This window comes from Anthonomus grandis, chromosome 2, assembly GCF_022605725.1.
Source record: "Anthonomus grandis grandis chromosome 2, icAntGran1.3, whole genome shotgun sequence".
NCBI lineage: Eukaryota > Metazoa > Arthropoda > Insecta > Coleoptera > Curculionidae > Anthonomus > Anthonomus grandis.
Window position 1 is genome coordinate 8,588,440 of NC_065547.1, and position 22,077 is coordinate 8,610,516.

General features: G+C 32.3%; 1 protein-coding gene across 1 annotated transcript in view; it reads right to left on the minus strand.

The window, feature by feature from the left end:
* LOC126748810 (uncharacterized) overlaps positions 1 to 22,077 on the minus strand; it is a 48,945-nt gene that overhangs the window by 16,312 nt on the left and 10,556 nt on the right. Inside the window, exon 4 of the mRNA XM_050458283.1 lies at positions 2,852 to 3,065. Coding sequence (XP_050314240.1) covers positions 2,852 to 3,065 — 214 coding nt within the window. The remainder of the gene's footprint in view (positions 1 to 2,851; positions 3,066 to 22,077) is intronic.

The following is a 22,077-nucleotide window of genomic DNA, read 5'->3' on the forward strand; positions in this document are numbered from 1 at the left end:
ACTAAAACCACTTGTCGACAACCGCGTGGTGGAGATACAAAAATTAACGGGTAATTTTAAATGGCGGCATGTTTATAGTTCAGATAACCCAGCAGACTTAGTCTCACTGGGTGTTCAGCCTAAGAACCTTTTTGGTTTAGACATGTGGTGGAACGGACCCGTCTGGCTTCTTAAAGATCAAAGTGAGTGGCCAATTAACCGATTTGTTATAGACGATTTGCCAGAAATGCGACAACATTGTTTTACCGTTAAATCACCTATCAGTTTTCCGTTTTCCAGATTTAGCAGTTTACTAAAATTAAAACGAACTGCGGCATTTATATCAGATTTTACTCGAATTGTAAAATTTCTATCAAACACCGAACTTTCACACGTATTACTTTTGCGGAAGTCTAGTACGCGTTTCACCGACGCATTAAAATTGCGCAAATGGAATCTTTTTCAGATGAGTATTCCATTTTATCACGAAAAGCCGAAATGCCAAGTAATAGTAAAAACTTAGCTTAAAGCCATTCCTGGATAACCAAGGGTGGTTAAGAGTGGGAGGAAGACTGTCCATTTCCGACTTTTCTTATTCAAAGAAGTATCCGATCCTGTTATGTCCCAATCATCCTTTGACAAAGCTAATCATGCAGTATGAACACGAGAATTTGTTACATGCGGGACCTCAGTTGCTTTTAGGTAATATTCGTGACAAATTTTGGCCCATATCGGGAAGGAACTTAGCGCAAGTTGTTCATACTTGCGTTAAATGTTCCCGTTACAACCCGACAAATTTTCAACCCATCATGGGAGATTTACCCGTGTCTAGGGTTCAGCGGGCTTTGCTATTTGTAAAGGTAGGAGTAGACTATGCGGCACCTTTTATGGTCAAGGATAGACGCGGATGCGGTTGCAAAGTTATCAAATGTTGGGTATCATTATTCATTTGTTTTATTACTCAAGCAATCCATTTGGAAATTGTAATGTCTTTGAGCTCTGATGATTTTTTGCAAGCTCTTAATCGGTTTTTTGGTAGGCGAGGAAAACCAACAGAGATTTTTTCCGACAACGGAACCAACTTTATTAGAGCTAATAAAGATTTACAGTCCATGGGTCAATTTTTACTGGATAATAACGAGAACATTACTGAGTCAGTTGAAAATCTGGGTATCAAGTGGTACTTTATTCCTCCCAATTCTCCACATTTCGGTGAAATTTGGGAGGCGAGCGTTAGGAGCTTAAAATATCATTTAAAAAGGGTAGTGGGTTCTTACACGTTGCTAATCTTTGATTTCCAAACCCTACTTGTACGCATTGAAGCTGTGTTAAATTCGAGACCTCTTTCCCCTTTGAGCTCTCATCCTGATGATCATTCCCCTCTTACCCCCGCACACTCTCTAATCGGCCGCAGTACTACAGCTGTCTCGGAGCCATCAGTTAAGGCTATACCAAAAAACCAACTGTCGCAGTATCAATTGCTGCAGAAGGTTTACGAGCAATTTTGGAATCGCTGGCAACACGAGGTTGGCCAAATAGTGCTAATCAAGGATAACAACGTTCCCCCAAAAAAGTGGCGATTAGGACGAGTTTTGGACCTCATCAAAGGTGCAGATGGAATCTCAAGAGTCGCATCTGTGAAGACCGCAGATGGAGACCTGACGAGGGTAGTTGTTCGCTTGTGTCCTCTTCCGGTTCCAGTTGAAAGCAGTTGAGCTTCCAAGGCCGGGGGCATGTCGAGTGCGGCCCTGTAGCCCAAATTAGCTCACGCGAGAGCGCTAGCAACGCCACCAACGGCGAATGCCACTCCAAGTTACGATGCAGTCAAGCAACACGTCAGCCAATTCTTTTTATTAAAATTTTATAAAATTAAGGCAATAAAAGTGTATTTCAGTTCTTTTAATATACATATTTGTATTAATACGAATCCAGTACATCTTTCCAACCAGTGATACAGTCCAACACATGTATTAACTCCATAACACAGGTTTACAGAGAAGGGATGAAGGAGAACTCCTTGGCATTATATTGAGAAGAATTCGATTTTTCGAGATTAATTTAACGAAGGGTTTAGATTTCCAAACTGACCTAGAATCATCCAGAGAAGCAACTATTAACCCAACTGTCGAAAAATTGAATTTTCTTAGTATCAAACTTACAGAAGTTAATTAAGAAAAATAAAGAAGCTAAAAATGAAAGCCTTGGCTTAAATGGATTAAATTAGATGACTCTAAATACGGTTTCCAGAGAATTCTGAATACAAATTTATCTGGAAACGTGGATAAACGTTGAATTTTTATGATTAATTTAATGAGATGTTTGATAGTTCACATTTTCAAATTGACCTAGCATCATCGTGTAGGCGAGAGTAAAATCAACAGTAGACCAAAATATGAGTTTCCATATTGAAGCTAGAAAATATAATAAATCATAATTTTGTATTGCCTCCCAGGCACAATAGAGCTCCCGCAAAATTTGAATTTTTTTGGTTAATTTTCTTAGCAAATTTTCACTCTTTTTGAGCATATTTCCACAAAGTAACAGGAATGTTCTTAAAAGATATTTAGTCAAAGAATTGCTTTTCTTGCATAATAATTTGATATTAGAACCATTTTTGTACCTCAACAACTTCTTGATGCAATTTTGTTCACCAAGGTCCAAGAACCATCAAATTTTAAGTTTTAAGCACAACCAAGATTTCTATTCATTACTGCACATTTTTGGCCATAACTTAGGAACCACTCAAGATATTTTCATAATTTTTTTACATTAATAAAAAGAACTTCCTGAAAATGAATCTGAGGGTAAAACCATTTTTTTCTAAGCTAAATATTTCCACCCCTTTAAGGTGATAGACCAAAGTCACATTTACCTTCAAAATTAAAACTATTAATGCAGTTCGCGTTGTTCTTAAAGCTCACATGTTCCAAAATGGTTTCTAATATTTGTAATCTCCCAAATTTGGCACAAAGATGCAGGATATTGTTGCCGTCTCCGTCTGCTTCTGTGATGTCCGCGTTAAAGTCCAATAAGATACGCACTATTGGCACCGTGGAGTTGTTTATTATTGCTAGTTGGAGTGGGGTCTGAAAGACAAAAAAAATGTTTTTTTAAACGTATATGTATTGATGAAATGGCGGAGAAAAAAAACAAAGCTTTGTTTTTAACAATAGAACAAAAGAATCCTAAATTAAGTTGCAACACAATCTTATCAATATTTTTTTCCGAATTAATCTCCATATGATATTACTTAATAGAATAATTCTAGGTACTTTACAAAATTTGATAAAAACACAAAAGGGATTGAAAATTATATTTGTTAGTAAAACAACACTTTACTGCATCAATAGCTCTCACTCATTTCTTTAATAACAATTAATTAAATTGGAGGTTAAATATTTAAATAATAATATGACGATTATGGTTAATCTTGAAACAGTTTGTCTATATCGTTATTGGAAAATTCCAGATGTAAACCTAACTTTTAATTAACCAATAGTATGGGGGACAATAACCTTTTGATAATAATTTTAAAACAAAAAAGGGATTCCCTTGATTATGTGGTATGTAATTCCCAGATGTAATTCTTTGTTAGATGCATCACGCTAGCAGGGGTTTGCCCGGATTGTTATCATTATTAAATACGGTTTAATTTTTTTTTAAATTTTTGCCAAACCCATGAACTAACAAGAACTTTCTTTAAACGTTCCGGACTAATTTTCTGTTTGATTCCAGACATTTGACATTTCGTACGTCTTTCAGACAAAATTGACGAAAAACAAAGAAAAAGGGTCTTTCAGACAGTTAGAAATTAATTTTTTCATATTTTCCGGGAAATTGACAGCCAGCATTTGCTAAGAATTTGGAACAATTTTTATATACTCCAGGAATATTGAATAATTTTCATATATTCCGGGTATATATTTCAAATAATTTCTCAAGTTTTTCAGAAATTTGAAACAATTTTAATATTATTTTCCGGAAATTTAAATTTCCGTAATTTTCAAGAATTTGAAACCATTTTAGTGTTTTCCAGAAATTTCACCTATTTTCTGATATCTTCCGGGACTTTGGAACAATTCTCATGTTTCAAACAATTTTCATATTTTCCGGGAATTTAAAACCATTTGCATAATTTCCAGAAAAACGACGCAATTTCTCGATTTTTCCATTAATTTAAAACAAATTACAAATTTTCCAGGAAACTGAAAAAATTCTCGGATATTCCAGGAATTTGACGTAATTTCTAATATTTTTTAGGAATTTAAAACAATTTCTCACGTTTTCCAAAAATTTGAAGTACTTTCTGACATTTACCAGGAATTGAAAACAATTTTCAAATTTTCCAGGAATCTAAAACAATGTTCGTATTTCCCAGGTACATATATCAAAAAATGTCTCAAGTTTCCAGAATTTAAAAAAAAAATCGCAATTTACATAAATTTGACGTAATTTTCATAATATCCAGGAAAAGAATCGCAATTTCCATGAATTTTCACGTAATTTTTATAACATCGAGGAATTCGGCGTAATTTTTTGTTTTCCAAGAATTTGGAACAATTTTCATATAATCCAGAAAAGTTGAATAATTTTCATATTTTCCAAGTAAATATTTCAAAAAATTTTTCAAGTTTTCCAGAAATTTGAAACATATTTAATATTTTCCAGGAATTTAAAACCATTACCTTCATTTTCGGGAATTTGAAACCATTTTTCGTATTTTCTAGGAATTCGACGTATTTTCTTAATCTTTCAGGATTTTGGAACAATTCTCATATTTTCCAAGCATTTGAACCAATTTTTATATTTTCTGGGAATTTAAAACCATCTGCATAATTTCCAGGAAAACGACGTAATTTCTCGAGTTCTCCATTAATTTAATACAAATTACATATTTTCCAGGAAATTTAAAAAAATTCTCGTATTTTCCAGGATTTCGAAGTAATTTCTAATATTTTCCAGGAATTTAAAACAATTTCAGGAGTTTTTGAAGAATTTAAAACAATTTACACATTTTTCAGGAATCTAAAACAATTTTTGTAACTGCCATGAATCTGAAACAATTTTCGTATTTTCCAGGTACATTTTTTAAATAATACCTCGAGTTTCCAGAAATTTAAAAAAAAATCGCAATTTCCATGAATTTGACGTAATTTTTTGTTTTCCACGAATTTGGACACATGGAACAATTTTCCTATAATCCAGAAATTTTGAACAATTTTCATATTTTCGAGGTATATATTTCCAGTATATATATATATATTTGGAACAATTTTCGTATTTTTCAGAAATTCGACATAATTTATATCTTCCAGGAATTTAAAACAATTTTTGTCTTTTCCAGGAATTCAACGTAATTTGTAATATCTTCCAGGACTTTGGAACAATTTTCGTTTTTTCAGGAATTTGACATAATTTCTAATATCTTCCAGGAATATGGTATAATTTTCGTATTTTCCAGGAATTCGACGTAATTTCTGATATCTTCCAGGAATTTGAAACAATTTGTAATTTTTTTTTCCAGGAGTTTTTATATATAGAATTTTCATAGAATTATTAATAATTTTCATATTTTCCAGGTATATATTTCAAATAATTTATCAAGTTTTCCAGAAACATGAAACAATTTTAATGTTTTCCAGGAATTTAAAAAAATTACCGTCATTTTCAGGAATTTGAAACCATTTTCGTATTTTCTAGGAATACGACGTAATTTCTAATAGATTTCAGGACTCTGAAACAATTTTCTTTTTTTCCAGGAATTTGGAACAATTTTCATATTTTCCAGGAATTCAACATAATTTCTAAAATCTTCTAAGAATTTGGTACAATTTTCGTATTTTACAGGAATTCGACGTAATTTCTGATTTCTTTCAGGAATTTGAAACAATTTTCATATTTTCCAGGAACTTAAAACAATTTCTTGAGTTTTCTAGGAATTTGAAACAATTTTCTTTTCTTAGAGGAATTCGAAGCAACTTTCGTATTTCCCAGAAATTTCTTGTCCTCCAGAAATTTGGAATAATTATCGTATTTTCCAGGAATTGGACGGAATTTCTGATATCTTCCAGGACTTGGGAACAATTTTATTTTTTTCTAGGAATTTGGAACAATTTTTATATTTTTTAGGAATTTGACATAATTTCAAATATGTTCCCGGAATTTGGAAAAAATTTCGTATTTTCAGGAATTTGACGTAATTACTAATATTTTCCATGAATTTGGTACAATTTTCATATTTTTCAGGAATTTGACGTAATTTCTGATATCTTCCAGGAATTTGAAACAATTTTCTTTTTCTCCAGGAACTTAAAACAACTTTCGTATTTCCCAGAAATGTCTTATGTCTTCTAGAAATTTAAAACAATTTCTCGAGTTTTCCAGCAATTTGAGACAGTGTTCAAATTTTCCAGGAATTCTAAGCAATTTTCGTATTTCTTAGTGGTTTATTATGCCTTGTAGAAATGTGGAGCAATTTTCGTAATATCCCGGAATTTGACGTAATTTTCAAATTTTCCAGATACATATTTGAAATATTTTTTCGCATCTCCCAAGGATTTCAAAGATTTGTTTTCCAGGATTCCCAAATAATTATTCTTGTCCGGAAATAGCCTGGCATGTCTAAAATAACCTTTTACTTTTAAGTTCTAGGAAAGTTGGCAGCGTCGCACAAAAGGTTTTTCATAACTTTTTTTCTTTCATTGCTGAATAAGTAAAATGCTCATAAATGAATCAATACTTGGCAACAGTGTATTCGTGATGTGTTCCCCCAAACCCCGATTGTCAAATGGAAGTGTGCTGCGACATGACTTACTAGGACATATACCTATTATTTTTTAGATAAGGGAGAGCTAATATGGGGAACGTAGGTCTTGTATTAATTGGTACCTTGAGATCGTGCTCGATGGTTGTTATAAAATTGTTATTGTACAAATTAATATGGAAAAAAATTAGAACAATTATTAATGTGTTTAAATTTCAAAATTTCAATTTTTTTTAAAGTATAATATTTACCTAAGTATTCAACGTCGTATTTGGACTCTTATCAAGAAAAAGTAAGCAATAATATGTAGACGAGCTTAAATATAATAAAAATTGATCCGAATGACTCGATAAGAGACATAACAAAAGAAAACAGATGAGCGCGTTCGAATCTGTTCTGCTTTGTCTTACACATTGTTTTTAACATTAATCTGTTTTTTTTCCGTCACATTATTGTATGAAAAATACTAAAATAATTAAGTCGTAAATATTTAAAACTTTTATAGGTAAACAAAAGTTAAAATATGCGACGCAATAAATAATCAAAAATTCGGTTATTTTGGTAGTTTTCACAAAATATGTAGAGTATTTTTAGTATTATTCCCGAAAATAATACGTCATAGCCATATAAAAAAAAAGGACAGTAAGTGTTTGTAAGATGAGGAAATCATCATTTTAATATACTTAAGTAATATTTTCCATGCTTATTACTAAGTAATCCAATAAAATTCTAGGAATTATCTAAGAGACTTCAAGGTCCTGTACTCCAAAACACACATAACGCAGCCAATATCGTTTTATCAACGAAAAAAACGCATATCTTATCGAAGTGTACGTCTTAAAAACGCCTTATAATATGTATAACAAGTATGTCCACAAAAAAATCCAAATTTGTTTTTGGGAAACGATAAAAAGCATAACCTTGAATGCCCAACAAATCCCCCTTTTACCGATTTTTTTTAATATCAAAGAACATAATTAATGCCTGTGATTCCCAAATAAATGGAAACTGCCACGCAGTTCTAGGGAATATCGCGCAAATACCAAGAACACTCGAGAATCACAATCGATTCCTGATAAGGACGAGATTATACGAATCTTGTTTTGCCAGGGTAAACAACAAAACGAACGTGTTTGTTACATAAGTGATCGTTTATATTTGGGGAATGACGGAATAGAGATCTAAAGATCGGTTTATTAAACGCTTCTTATGTATTGCAGAAAGGAAATGGATCCATTATATTTCTTTTTAAAGCTAAAGAAAAAACTTAATATAATTTAATAATTTATATACTTTTATAATTTATAATAATATAATAATTAACATACTTTTTATATTATTTATTTATATAATTTTTATAATTGGCACTTTTTGGTAGTTGTCGATGAGTTGAAAACGTTGTTTGAAGCTTGCTTGATTATCGGTTAAATTTAGAGAAGCTTCGAAGAATTCTGAGGATGAATTTGAGTATAGAAACGTGATTTTGGGTTGAAGATTTGTCGTTTTAATAATCAGGGATTTTTGTTTGCTAGTTTTCACGAAATAATTGGAGGAGTAGTCAACAAAAAGTGGAATTTATTTCCCAATAATTTCATATATGAACCTCAATAACTTTTTAAGCTTAATTTTGCCAAGTAAAGTCCAAGAACCATCAAATTTGAAGTTTTTAAATGCATATTACACCATCAACGTTTTTACACTTATTAACGGGCATTTTTCAGCATAACATAGAAACCACCTAAAACATTTTCGTATTTTGTATCCTCTAATTTAGGGTAGCTTATGAAGATAGACTTGCGGGTAAAAACATATTTCCGAGGTTAACTGTTTAAGACAGTTTTGCATGACACATTAGCCTCCTCAGACCCAAGGTGAAATGAAAACATATCTTTTTAAAACACGTACTTTTTTGTACAGTGTACAAGTGTTGGGCCCAAAAAACAACAAAATATCAAAAAAAAAATTTTTCTTTGTTTTTTACTGTAAAAAGTAAGGTATCATATTTGATACCTTGGGTTTAAATAAATACAAAAAAAGTTTCAAAAAAAAAACTTTATTGGTGAAAAAAGCAAAACAGTTTCGCTCAACGGAGCAGCAAAGATATACGTCACATGAGGCACACTTAGCAAATGTCAATTTACCACATTTCGGATATCGACATTTTGATCTGGATTTCTGGTCGTGTTTGGTAAATACTGGTAGATGAGTGTTTCCCTGCTTCCTCTCTCTTCTATCTGGAATAGGCTGAATTTTCCTTTGTTTTCGGGGCGTTACCTACCCTTCATCAGAATCACTTTGCTCGCAATCTGCTTGAGGAATATCAGTGTAAACGAGAGTTTTGGCAATTGATAATTTGAAGTCAAGGTAATCTAAGATTTTTTTCTCCGCAAGCCTTCTGCAATAGCATTTTGTCGGTATTCCAGTCAAGACGCAGCTACGGCAAAATCCAAAAAATGATAAATTGTACGTACCGTCCACTTTTTGGTAAAGTCCAGTACAACGATATATTAGAATGGTCACCCGTCAAAACACCACCTGCATTCCACCTGCCAAACAATGTCATCCACCTTCTATTTACATTGTTTGAGAAGTAAAATGCTGGTGTTTTGACGAGTGACCATTCTAATATATCGTTGCACTGGACTTTACGTCCACGCATTGCATACTTTCCAATGACCCTATCTAATAAATTGACGCCTCCCATATTCTCATTGTAATGGGCAACTATTGCGGGTTGTTTGCGGGTCTTTGACCACCTTTTACAACTACCCAGGGGTTCAATACCAGAGCAGGAGAAAGCAAAATGCACTGGTTTCAAATCAAACCATTTATTCAGAATAATTTTTCCATCTCCTCTCTTGAGTGAGTCATGTGATCCACGACCCAATTTTTTTAATTGATTATCAGTTTGCGGAATTGCGTTTTTGGGAATTCTAGAAGTCATTATTGTACCAGCCAAAGTTATTTGTCTTGACAAAAGAACATCAATCAAAGATATTGAAGTAAAATAACGGTCAGTATACACTCATACTCCTATCGGCAAAGTTTCGGTCAGCTTCAGCACCATTCTGCCACCTACGTCTAGTTTTTCTGGTGTTTTAAATAGCGATGATTCGACAGATGATCCTTTTCCTTCATAGAGATAAAAGTACAACGGAATTCCCTTCGGTGTTGTCGTGACGACATTTTTTAATCCCACTGGATTTGGCTTACCCCTAACAAATTGTCGCATTTTTACTTGGCCATGAAAAGGAATCATTTGTTCATCTATTGACACTGTTTTCGTTCGTTCATTTAAACGGCATCCTCTTTGCACCATGTCCAATAAAGGCCTTACTTTTCAGAATCTATCTATTATTTTTTCTTCATTGGTAACCCTCTGATCTTCTACAAGTTTTACCCGTGATCGCAATATAAAGTACCGATTTCTTGAAATTGTGTCTGAAACAATGGGTACTCTTGTACTTCGCGCCCAGTACATCCTTATTCTCGGTAGACCATAAATTCCAATTAACATGGAAGCTCCAAAGAATTTTCGCACAGAAGTTTCAAGGGAACGGCCTGTCTCAATAACCTCACGCATATTTGTGAAAAGTGCCATTTGTTCAAAGAAAGTATCAGAAATGTATTTTCTTAGGTACATACTTGGTTGATTTAATTGAGTGGAAATGTTCTCGTTTTTAAAGTTAAACTGGAATGGTTCAAATTCCCGGACACGGGACCAAGTTTTTTCATAGCTTGGTAAATAATGGGCAAGAGGCTCGTCATCCGAAGAATCACTCATATTTTCTGCCATCTCCATATCCTCTATACTTTCTAATCCATCCTGATGATTAAGGTTAATATTAACCAAATCCAAGTCCACATCTACTTCATTCCCACTCTCCGACGATAAATCGCTGATATCTGATTGGTCTATAGGTCCAGATTAAGAACTAATTGTTCTAGCTCGAAGCTGGTTAAGGCCCCTAAAAATTATTTCATAGACGAGTGACGAAATAATGATGTTCAACAAGGCAAATAATTAAAAAAAACCCAAAATATGATTTTATTACAAATTTCTAGCAATTTATTTATTTTTGTAGTCTTAGAGACCCAAGATATCACTGGTGATACCTTTACTAAGTCGCATATTTGGCTATGTATCATTTTATGATACCATCGGGAACTGGCGGCTAATTGCTTCAGCGCGCCGAAAAAAAAATTAAATCCTCATAGGTATCATATATGATACCTGGGGTCTGAGGAGGTTAGTATGCACATAAAGTATTTTCATATTTTTTATCCTCTAATTTAGAAGAGTTTATGAGGATAGATTTGAGAGTAAAAAAAAAAATTCAATTTTTCGCAAAATATTTGAAATATTTTTAAAAAGGGTTTGGTGAACAAAAGGGGAATTTATTGCCCAATAATTTCCTATACGAACGTTTATTGTACTGCAATAACTTTTTAAGTTAGGGCCAATTTTGCCAAGCAAAGTTCAAGAACCATCAGATTTAAAGTGTTGAAATGCATATTGCACTATTAAAATTTTTTACTCATTAATGGCCATTTTTGACCATAACCTGGAAATCTCTAATTAACCAGATGTTCATATTTTTTACCCTCTAATTTAAGGGAGTTTATGAGGATAGATTTGAAGGTAAAAACATATTTGTAGCTTACCAAATGGTTAAGTAACGACAGTTTTGCTTGGAGCTTTTTTTCTAAATTTCTTGGCAAATTTTTCACAAAATAATTGGAAACTTTTAAAACAAGGTTTAGTGAACAAAAAGAGAAATTTATTGCCCAATAATATCATATATGTTAGATTTTAAGTTAATTAATTCTTCTATTTAAAAAAAAACACAACAAATTGCCTCAAATTGATTTTATTACACGATTTTATCAAGTCAAGAACGCGACGACTACTGACTTCGCAAAATCTAACCAAATCATAGGGAACTTGCCTAAACTCATCATATTTAGGGAACTCAATTATTGGATTATTAAGGTTTGCAAACTGAGCCCAAATTCAACTTTTATAGGGAACCTGCCTAATTTTTGGGATCTACATAAAATATACACATTTGCAAGAGTTCTTTTTTTTTTTAACTTAGCCCAAAATTAACTTATATAGGGAACTTACCTACAACAATTTTGGGGATCTATAATTGCACATTTACTGAAGTAGTAACAGTTTTGAACTTAACCAAAATTTAACATTATAGGGAACCTGCCTATAACGATTTGGGAATCAACATACACATTTACTAAGGTAGTAACAGCTTTAAACTTAGTCCACATTTAACCTATTGCTAGTAAGTAGTACTTGTTTCGTTAATGACTTTCATATTGTTACTGGTAGGGTGTCTTGTCTCGTCGTCTTGTCTGTGAAGGGCATGTTTTCTAGAACTGGGGTTTCTGTAGAAACTCAATTTCCTTGTAGGAACACCCAGTTGAGGATACTACCACTATATGCAAATGATTTAGAAGCTATTTTGCTGGCCAATCATATTCTCCTAAAGTGTAAAGGCATTTCTCCTGCTTCACTTAAAATTATGTTGGTAAGAATAGATTTTATAAGTCCCTCCCTTATAGCCCTCAGTTGAATTCTATCTAGTTTTAAAAAAAAAAATTCGTCTTGTAATTCTTGTAATCACCGTATGATAAGTGCCGCGGTTTACTGGCAACAGGTTGAGTATCAGGCAACATTATTTTTAATTTTGTTGTTGTTACTGCAGGCGGTGTTTATTCTTGAGCGCTTTTAAAAATTAATTTTATAGTAGCACTTACCCGCTCGTCCACTCCTGACCGATCTAAATCTTGTTCACTATAAACCAATTAAGTGACACGTGATGTGATGACCAATGGGTCATATACCATAGCTACGCTATCTGATATTATTTCTATGTTGATACCTGGTCGTTTCACCACATCCAGACCTATAAGTACATCAATGTCGCCACCCGGAATGGATCCATCTGGAACAACCAAAAAGTCTACTTCTAGAGTCATAGTTGATGTAAACATTAAGGCACTACAGCTATCGATAGGTTTTGTAACACTGCTTCCTATTCCTGTCAAACATTTCAAATCCGGTTGAATCTTTAAACTTAAGTTTTTAGCAACACTTGCATGTAATGGAGCAGCACCTGTATCCACTAAATATGATATTTCCGATAATCTTTCTTTGTTTGCTGAATGTTGCTAGGGAAAATGATCGGGTAAAACGGGTCACTTGAGTTAGCATAACTTTTTTTTGGCATTCCATGTTTACTGTAGCAAACATCTTCAGTATGTCCCAGTTTTTGACAGTGTATACATTTTTTTATGAAGGTAAAAGTTTTCTGATTGGGTGTTAATATACTTATCTCTGAATTGTTTTTTTAATCATATTTTTACAGTCTATTTGCTTGTGACCATAACGATGACATTTTCGACACTTTCCTTTAAAAGTTGTGTGACGATCATCACGAGAATTATAACTTCGCTTGCGTGTTAACTCTCGCGAGTATACTTCATGATTACGACGAGCGTCACAAGCAGCCTACAATTTTAGTAAGTCTGCTTCACGTGTCGGAGACTGCAAACAGATGCGGTTTTTTACATCAGTGTCTTGTATGTCGTATTCGATGATACTTAAAATTACATTCCAGGGAAAATCAGGACAGAATCGTCTAATAGATACTAGTTTGGCATTTCCATATTCAACCAAAGAATCAAATGGTATGCACTCACTCGCGTAGCAGGTGTTCCCTGTTCCGGAAAAGCAATGTCAAAATCCCGCCGAAAAGATGCCCAATCACGGACAGTAAGTTTTCAATGTATATAAACGCAAAGCATCTGCTGCTTTTATAAAACAACTATGGTATCTGATATGTATATCAACTATGGTCCAACTTCTTGTTCATTTCTTGTGACGTCATACATCCATTCTGTCATTGTAAATGGTGTGTCATCGGGATCAAATGTGCTCAACCAAATATGGGCTGACGCAGCATTTAATACCATCAGAACCAGAATTTGCCACGACCGAAGCAGTTGGCGCTAAGACGACCTGCGCCTGCGATGCTTGGGGGTTGGCCATGGTTGACAAAATTTGCATCATTTGCTCTTGCAAAATTTGACTATTTTTTTGTTGCATTTCCCACATCTGCATCATTTTCTCATTAATTGAACTTTCTTGGTTAGTTGGCAATTCACCTGGTAACACAAAACTATGATTCACTTCTTGTCCGCCATTAGCATTTACCGAATCAAGAGAACTTTCATCAGTCATTTTTTTTTAACTCACAGTAATCACAAAAATCGCAGATTTTGGTAAGTCTTTCTCCAAACACGTCGAGGTTATGGAGAGGATCCTAACATTCTGATGTTAGATTTTAAGTTAATTAATTCTTCTATTTGAAATAAAACACAACAAATTCGCTCAAATTGCTTCTATTACACGATTTTATCAAGTCAAGAACACGACGACTACTGACCTCGCAAAATCTAACCAAATCAAAAATTAAATTAAATGCAACCTAAACATAATCTTGGCTTCAATGAATTGCCGAGACAGCGATTTACGGATGACATCATCATCGAGAGCGGGAACCCTTATACTAAAGATAACATAATATATGAACGTTTCTTGTACCTCAATAACTTTTACGGTTAGAGGCAATTTTACCAAGCAAAGTGCAAGAGCCATCAGATTTGAAATTTTGAAATGCATAATGCACCATCATTTGCACTTTTTATTCATTGGCGAGCATTTTTGAGCATAACTTGGAAACCACCTAAAGTATTTTCATATTTTTTATCCTATAATTTGCGGGAGATTATGAGCATAGAGTTGAGGCACGGCCTCTCTACTTATCAGGCCGTGAACAGCTCTCTTATGCAGTGTTGCCAAGTGTAAGATCTAAGAATTTTTCAAGATAAGGATTTAAATTTGATTTTCCCATGGTGGTTGGCAGAAAAAAAGTAAAAATCATTAATCTGTTTGAACAGTGTAACTTTCTTATTTCTTAGTCATATGTATACATATATAAGACTTTTTTTTTTAAATTTATGAAGAAGCATTACAATAGGGATAATAGAATTTGCCACAAGCTTCTATTTCAAGATTTTATTGGAGATTAGAGCCAAAAAGAATAACATTTGATTTAAATGGCATGTGATATTGTAAAATACAGTTTAAACTTAAGGCAGTCAAACAAAAAAGAATGAGGTATAAAAATAAAAGAGTTTTTCTAAGTTAATAATTTTTTAAAGGTGTTAAGTTTTCTTTTTTTGTTTTTGGACTCAACTCTTGACTCAACTTTTAGAGCGTCAGATTGATTGTTCTTCTTTTTTATATAATCATTAAGCAAAATGTTAGAAAATATTGATAATAACATGGTAAGTATATTTTTATAATCTTTACCACAAATATATTGACAGCAAAAATCATTTAGCAGAACATCCTGGGATACACTTGAATAGGTAAGATTACATAGAATGTGTTTTTGATTGCAGGTATTTAAAAATTCATATTCAGTGGCGGTATCATTTATGATTTTTTCAAAAATTGCACACATATGAAATAGAACGGTTTTAACTATATCCGTAGGAACACTTAGGCCACCGCGTTGTAAATAATTAAAATATTCATTACATGTATTTGTTCCCATACCTTCAGTAATGAGAGAAATACAGATGTTACAATTTAGCTTTTTTGTAATTTTGAAAGAAGCATATCCAGCTATGTATATTTGAGCAGATGCATCTATTTCATACTCTTCTAAATAGAATCCTGATTCCAATATATGTAAAAACTTGACACAGTCAGTATTTTGTGAAAGTGACCAATCAAGATCACTTTCATTGCAACAGTTTTCAGTATGTTTCTGTATTTCGGAGAGTGAAAATGAGCTACCAGTAGTCTTCCGGAAAATATGTTTAAGTCTTATTTTTTTTTCTGCATTTATTATTTCATCGAAACTGATATTGTAATTACTTCCACCTAACAGCCTATATTTACCAAACCTTTTTTCTAATTTTTCAGTTGTAAATTTGCCAGGTAAAATATAAGAGATTGCAAACTTTTCAAAGGATTACTCCATTATTTCTAACAAAACACAAGTGCTATGCCGAAGGGCTGAATAAGTATCTTTTGTTAATTTATCCTTAAAATTAAGTTTTTGCCATGTATCTAACCATAAGATGAACTTTTTAAAAAATTCAATGCGAAAATCATTCATATTATAAAAAGGAGCACACCACTTATTTTTTTTAATTGTGTGTTTAATTGTACTTGTATTATTAACAATATCCCACCAATTTCTTATAATCTCTAAAAAGGAAGCCATATCATGTAAATTATATTCTTTTAATGAAGAAATAGTAGAATAATCACAAATATTGTCTGCTAAGTACACTTTTTGCCTTTCAAGATTGTTAGGGTAAACTGTTTTATAGTTAAGTTTAAATGCTTTTTTTATTACTAGATTTTGTTCTTTATTGTAGATGTCTTTAATTTCCTGAAATTTAGCATACTTTATTTGATTGAAATTGTCAAATTCGGGATATACAAAAGTATTCTTATCATTTTTTAAATTCCGCCAATTATTTATAATATTTTTAAATATATGAACAAAATCATAGCTCACAAATATTTTATTTTGGGGAATGTCAGGGTTCGGAAAATTTGTGTTAAATTATTTGTTAAATTTGAAAACATTGACCGATTAATTCTATGGTTGTCTGTTATTATATATAAAACAGTAAAACCACATTTTTGTACTAAAGAAATTACGTTTTTGGTATCATTTCAGAACCTTTTATATTGTGTACTGGTAATAATTTAACAACTTCACTAAAATTTCCAAAAGCAGAACATATCATAAAGGTCAAAATAGTTGTTGCCAATGAACTGTCATTAGAGGCGACACCAATTAAATTTTTTCCTCTATAATCTAATCTTTTAGTAACATATTATACCTCATCAACTAAGAGAACAACAATTTTTTCTTGATCTTTTAGAAAGTCAGATAAATATTTCAAATACCCATTGGTACTTTTATCATTTTCAGTCGGATTAGGGTAACTATTTGGGGCCACATCTAAACTGGAAGAGAGTATTTTTGTGGGTAAATTAAAATAATTCCTCATTAAATTATATGCACTTGGGGAAAGTGTATATAACATAAATGCCATAATTATAGTATCAGAGGTGTATCATTTCCTTTTTAAAATTAGTAATTAATTTAAATCATTAAATGTTAATTTTGACTTATGTACAAACACTTTAACATACATATTATTGTCAACAGAAATTTCAGAATAAATATTTATTGGCGACAAAGTAAAATCAACCATATAAAAGTAAATCTTGCTCTTATTTTCTAATTTTATTGTCCATGAATCAGATAAGATAGTTTTTTTAAATAATTGAAAACTAAGTCTTCAAACCCATTAATTAAATCAGATTTTTCAAACTGGTCATTTAATTCATTATGACGATCTTGCTTTTCACTTTCTCTTTCGTCTGGACTTTTTCTAGGAAGTGGCACTTTTTTCTATAAATAAGATGTTAAATTAGGAAAATTGGATGGAAGGGCATCAGGTTTAAGTTTGGCTTTTGTTGGAATTTTCTTTACAGTCCCATCCGGCAATAAAAAAATATCCTCTTTAATGATATCGCATTCTTGAAAGTGAATCCCATACACCACAGAATATTGACTGGGAGACCAGTCAGCTCGGTGAATAGCTTTTACCCATTTAGCCCTTAAAATTTCATTTTTTGGAAAGCCAAAAGTAGATAATATGGATTGTTCCGCTTTTAAAGCACTGTTATAATTTGTCTTACATCCCGGAACACAACAAGTGTTAGGCATTATGATGACGATAAATCAATGTAAAAGACGGAATTAACTACAAAAATGCAATTAAAATTCAGGAAGATTTTAATTATCATGGTACTATAATATTATTACAAAAAATATATCCTTTGGTGTAATACTTAAAATAAAAAAAGTTTAATGTTTTTCTGAAGAGGCTAATATCGTTAGCGAAACAGGTATCCAGAATAAATGAAATTGATATGAATTTAAAAAGTGGTAAAACTGTTTTTTTACTAATTAGTAAAAAATAGATAAGTCTGTTCTATTCTATAATAATGAATATACTGTTAAATTTGTATGTGTATAAAATACATATACACAGTGTATTTTTTTAATCAATAAAAATTAATTAAAAGAATAAAACAGGAAGATTACAGCTAAATTAAAAATAGCATCAAATAGTCAGCACAGATAGTCCGAACAAATGTTATTCTTGTAATTATATTAAGTTTTATTATTAAAATTAAATTCATTTGACTATTTATGTTAGTTTTTTATTTTTTTTTTAATGGTTTCTTTGCAAATCTCTTAATTTTTCCTTTTGAACCACCATGGAATACCTATTATAGCTACAGCCTTAACAATTACCTTAATGAACAAATTTCTGTTCCTAACGCAAGTCAAAACACTAAAATCCTCCTACAAAAACAAATACTAACTATTGTTATCAAGTTCATCTAAATCCGGTGGGTAATAAAATACGTAAAATTTAAGCACTCGTTCAAAATCTCAACTAACGATGACAAACGATGATAAAACAAAACAAAATTAATCAGCAACAACAACTATTCAGCCATATTGAAATTCACGGGTTTATGTTGAGCAGGGATTGCACTAGTTGCCGTACTTAATTATAATTTTAGAAATACTAGAGAATTGGACATGCACAAGCTATCCCGTATTTTTGCATTCATTTAGACGGAGATTGAAGAATGTTTTCTCTTGAGTGCTCTGATAATTAAATACATTTAGCATTGCGAAAGATTAGTACTGTGACGCCACCTTAGCTCGCCTTTCATAAGGGAAGAAAGAGACAACGAAATACGGTATATACAAATTCAAGAGAGCAACAACAATAGGATAAAAAATTGTATCTAGTCGCACGTCTCTTTGGTTGTCTCTGGTGTAGAAATCCATACTTAGCAGAGAAGGGGAACTATAAAGGTTACTTGCCCAATAATTTCATATACGAACGTTCCTTGTACCTCAATAACTTTCCGAGTTAGAAGCAGTTTTTTCAAGCAAAGTCCAAGAGGCATAAAGTTTTGAAGTATTACATACTGAATAGAAATAAATTAAACTCCAATTCACAGGTCTCAAATATACGTGTTTCGTCTGTACTAGGCATCATCATTCAGTAATAAAAAAGAAAAACCAAAAAACTACATGATTGTTATAATTATTGAATTTTAACAAGTGGACAGACTAATTCTAAAAACCAATAAATAAGAGTATATTTGTTTGTAGAAATCATATTACAGTGATATCCCGTTGAGCCTTTTGAATAGGCATGGTGGGTAGTTTTTTAGGCAGTCAAGAAAAGACCGTGAAAGTAACTTAAAGCTAAGATTCTGTTTTGTACCAATTTAAATAAATATAATTTTAATCAACCTACTATATATTATATATATATATTAAATAAATACGGGTGTTTTTTCTTACAAAGCAGCGGTGGGATATTTAAAACCCTTGTGCGCCGGGCCATTTTGATAGTAAAATCGGGAAATCTAAGTCTAGTGAGTTAAGTGCGAAAGTTAGAAGCAAAAAAAGTAAAAAGAAAACCGATTACCCGGTTTCGCCGTGTCGTGCCCGAAAAGTGTCGAAACGAAAACGTAGGTAATGTTTCTACGAGCCGTGATAGTTCCTCCGGTTCGAATCGATCGATCTTGTCTAAGTCGAGGGACTCGAACCGAAATCGATATCGAAACGAAAATTCGATGCAATTAAAGATGAACTGATTAATTTACGGCGTCAAACAACAATTCGGGCAGGAGATGAGCTATTATAAGTTCGGAAAAATATATAAATACAATATATATAAATACAAATATCGGAACTATAATAAGCTATTATAGTTCCGAGTCGTGATAAAATTAATGTGGAAAAGTGGATTGTGTGGCCAAAAAATACCAGTGGGATGATGATACAATCATAAGAATCATCTCTGGACTTTTAAGGGGTAACGCTAGGCAGTGGTATGTCGAGAATATCAAATACGATTCGTCTTGGAAGAAAATGAAGTCAACGCTAAAAAAGCAGTTCTGTAAGTTTATTCCATTTTCAAATTTATTAAGGGAAGCGGCAAATTATAAGGCTAGGCCAGGTCAAAAGTTAGGTAATTATTGTTTTCAAAAACTGTCGAAATTAAGAGCCCTAAATTTGGAAATTCCTTACGTTTATCCGATTGACGCTGTCATAGGTGGAATAAAGGATGAAAATATCGCTCGCATCATTAGAGCCGCACGACATGACGATGTGAATATTTTATATGCTTATCTAAATATGATGGGTGATATGCCTCGTGGTAGTATCAGAGGTGCTAATTTAATCTAGAATGTAGATATTGTAAAAGATTAGGTCTTATTAAAAATGAATGCCCATTTAAAAACGGCAAAATTCAGGAAGTTGAGCAGTTAATGTGGTTGCGCACTTTATCAAATAATAACAGGGCGAAAGGTCAAGTGCCTAATAGAGGTAGTTAGGTAGTGGTAGTATCCAACACCCTTGTTAAGTATTCGGTGGCCAAAAGAATGGATCTTTTTATTAAAGATTTAAAAAGTATAACTTTGAACAGCTTTATGGGTACATCTGTAAATAGTAAGTTATTCTGTGACATTTATATTACTATACAGGGTGTTTCAGCACCAGTAAGCACTGCTTATTAGTGGGGCGAGACTTCATTAATCAGGAACGAGCAATTATGATAAAACGGAAAAATCAATTGTCGTTTCAGAAGTTAACTGCACCTGAGAAATGCTTTATAAACTTAATCGATATTTATGATAGTTCTTTTAATATTTATTTAATTCGTTTGAGTAAATTATCGTCGGAATTTAAAGAACAATGTTTTAATCTATTAAGCACATTTTCCGATTGTATATCATCCTCGATAAAAAATGTAGGGAAAACTAATACTGTTGAAATGGAAATTAAGTGTATATTTGACACACCAGTTGTTCGAAATCCATATCGTATGCCTGATATCGAAAGAAAAATTGTTCGAGGTATTATTGAGGAACTACTTGAAAATAATATTACTCGGGAATCCTCTTCTCCCTATGCAAGCCCCATTACGTTAGTTAAGAAAAAGGATGGTTCGGCCAGAATGTGCGTGGATTATCGTCATCTTAATGCAATTACTGTAAAAATCACGGAATAATTCCCCATTTGAAGACCAAATCGATAAATTAGAGGATAACGAATTTTTTTTTACGTTAGACTTAGCATCTAGGTTTTACGTCTAGGTTTTTAAAGTTCCAATGGCTGCCAACTCAATAGAAAAAAACAGCCTTTGTTACTCCGGACGGACACTACGAGTTTTTGCGCATGCCTTTTGGCTTAACCAATGCTCCGGCAGTCTTTCAATGTTTGATAAATAAAACGTTGGGACCATTACGCAACAAATTTGCCTATCCATATATCGATGACATTATTATACCATCACATACAATCGAACAGGGCTTGAAACGCTTGCAAAAAGTTTTAATTCAACTTCGTAAACACAAACTTTCCCTTAAGATAAGTAAATGTGTATTTTTTTAAACAAACATCGAATACTTAAGTAGAAGAAATCATACGGTTGTTGCGGTAGATCGTCTCAAAAATGGATATCTATCCAACACGAAAATTGAAGTGGTTCTGTCGAAATTTATAAAATAATAGATAGATTTTAATTTTTTTAGTTAATAGATTTTAAGTTATAAGTTATAGCAAAAGTTGCATTTCGTAAGGCAAAAGTTGTCCTGTTATAGCACAAGTTGCATTTTGTATGGCAAAAGTTGCACTGTTATTGTAAAAATTGCGTTTCTTATGGCAAAAGTTGCATTTCTTATGGCCAAACTAGTGTCATTATCATAGTAAAAGTATTTGGTTATGGTTAAAAAAGTGTTTAATTATGGCTATCCTAATTACTAAAGAAGAAACTCTTAAGTAATCATAATTATATGACTTATTTGTTTTCTTTTTTTAGGTCTTGATAACACAGGTTACATTATTACACAAGACATAATTATTAGATTAAGAGAAAACAAAAATATATATATTTCCATGCGTTTTATTTCTAGTTGAAGGATGCATTATTGCAAATAAAATATAAGAAAAGTATTTGTGTACTAGCGAGAACTTAAGATAAGTATTTAGGGTAATTTCATTGATACATATAATATGAATAATTATTTTAATTAAGTATGTATAGGGTCTGAGGACAGACCTATTGGTCAGGATGGCCCAGTGTTATAATTATTGAATTTATATGATCATGCC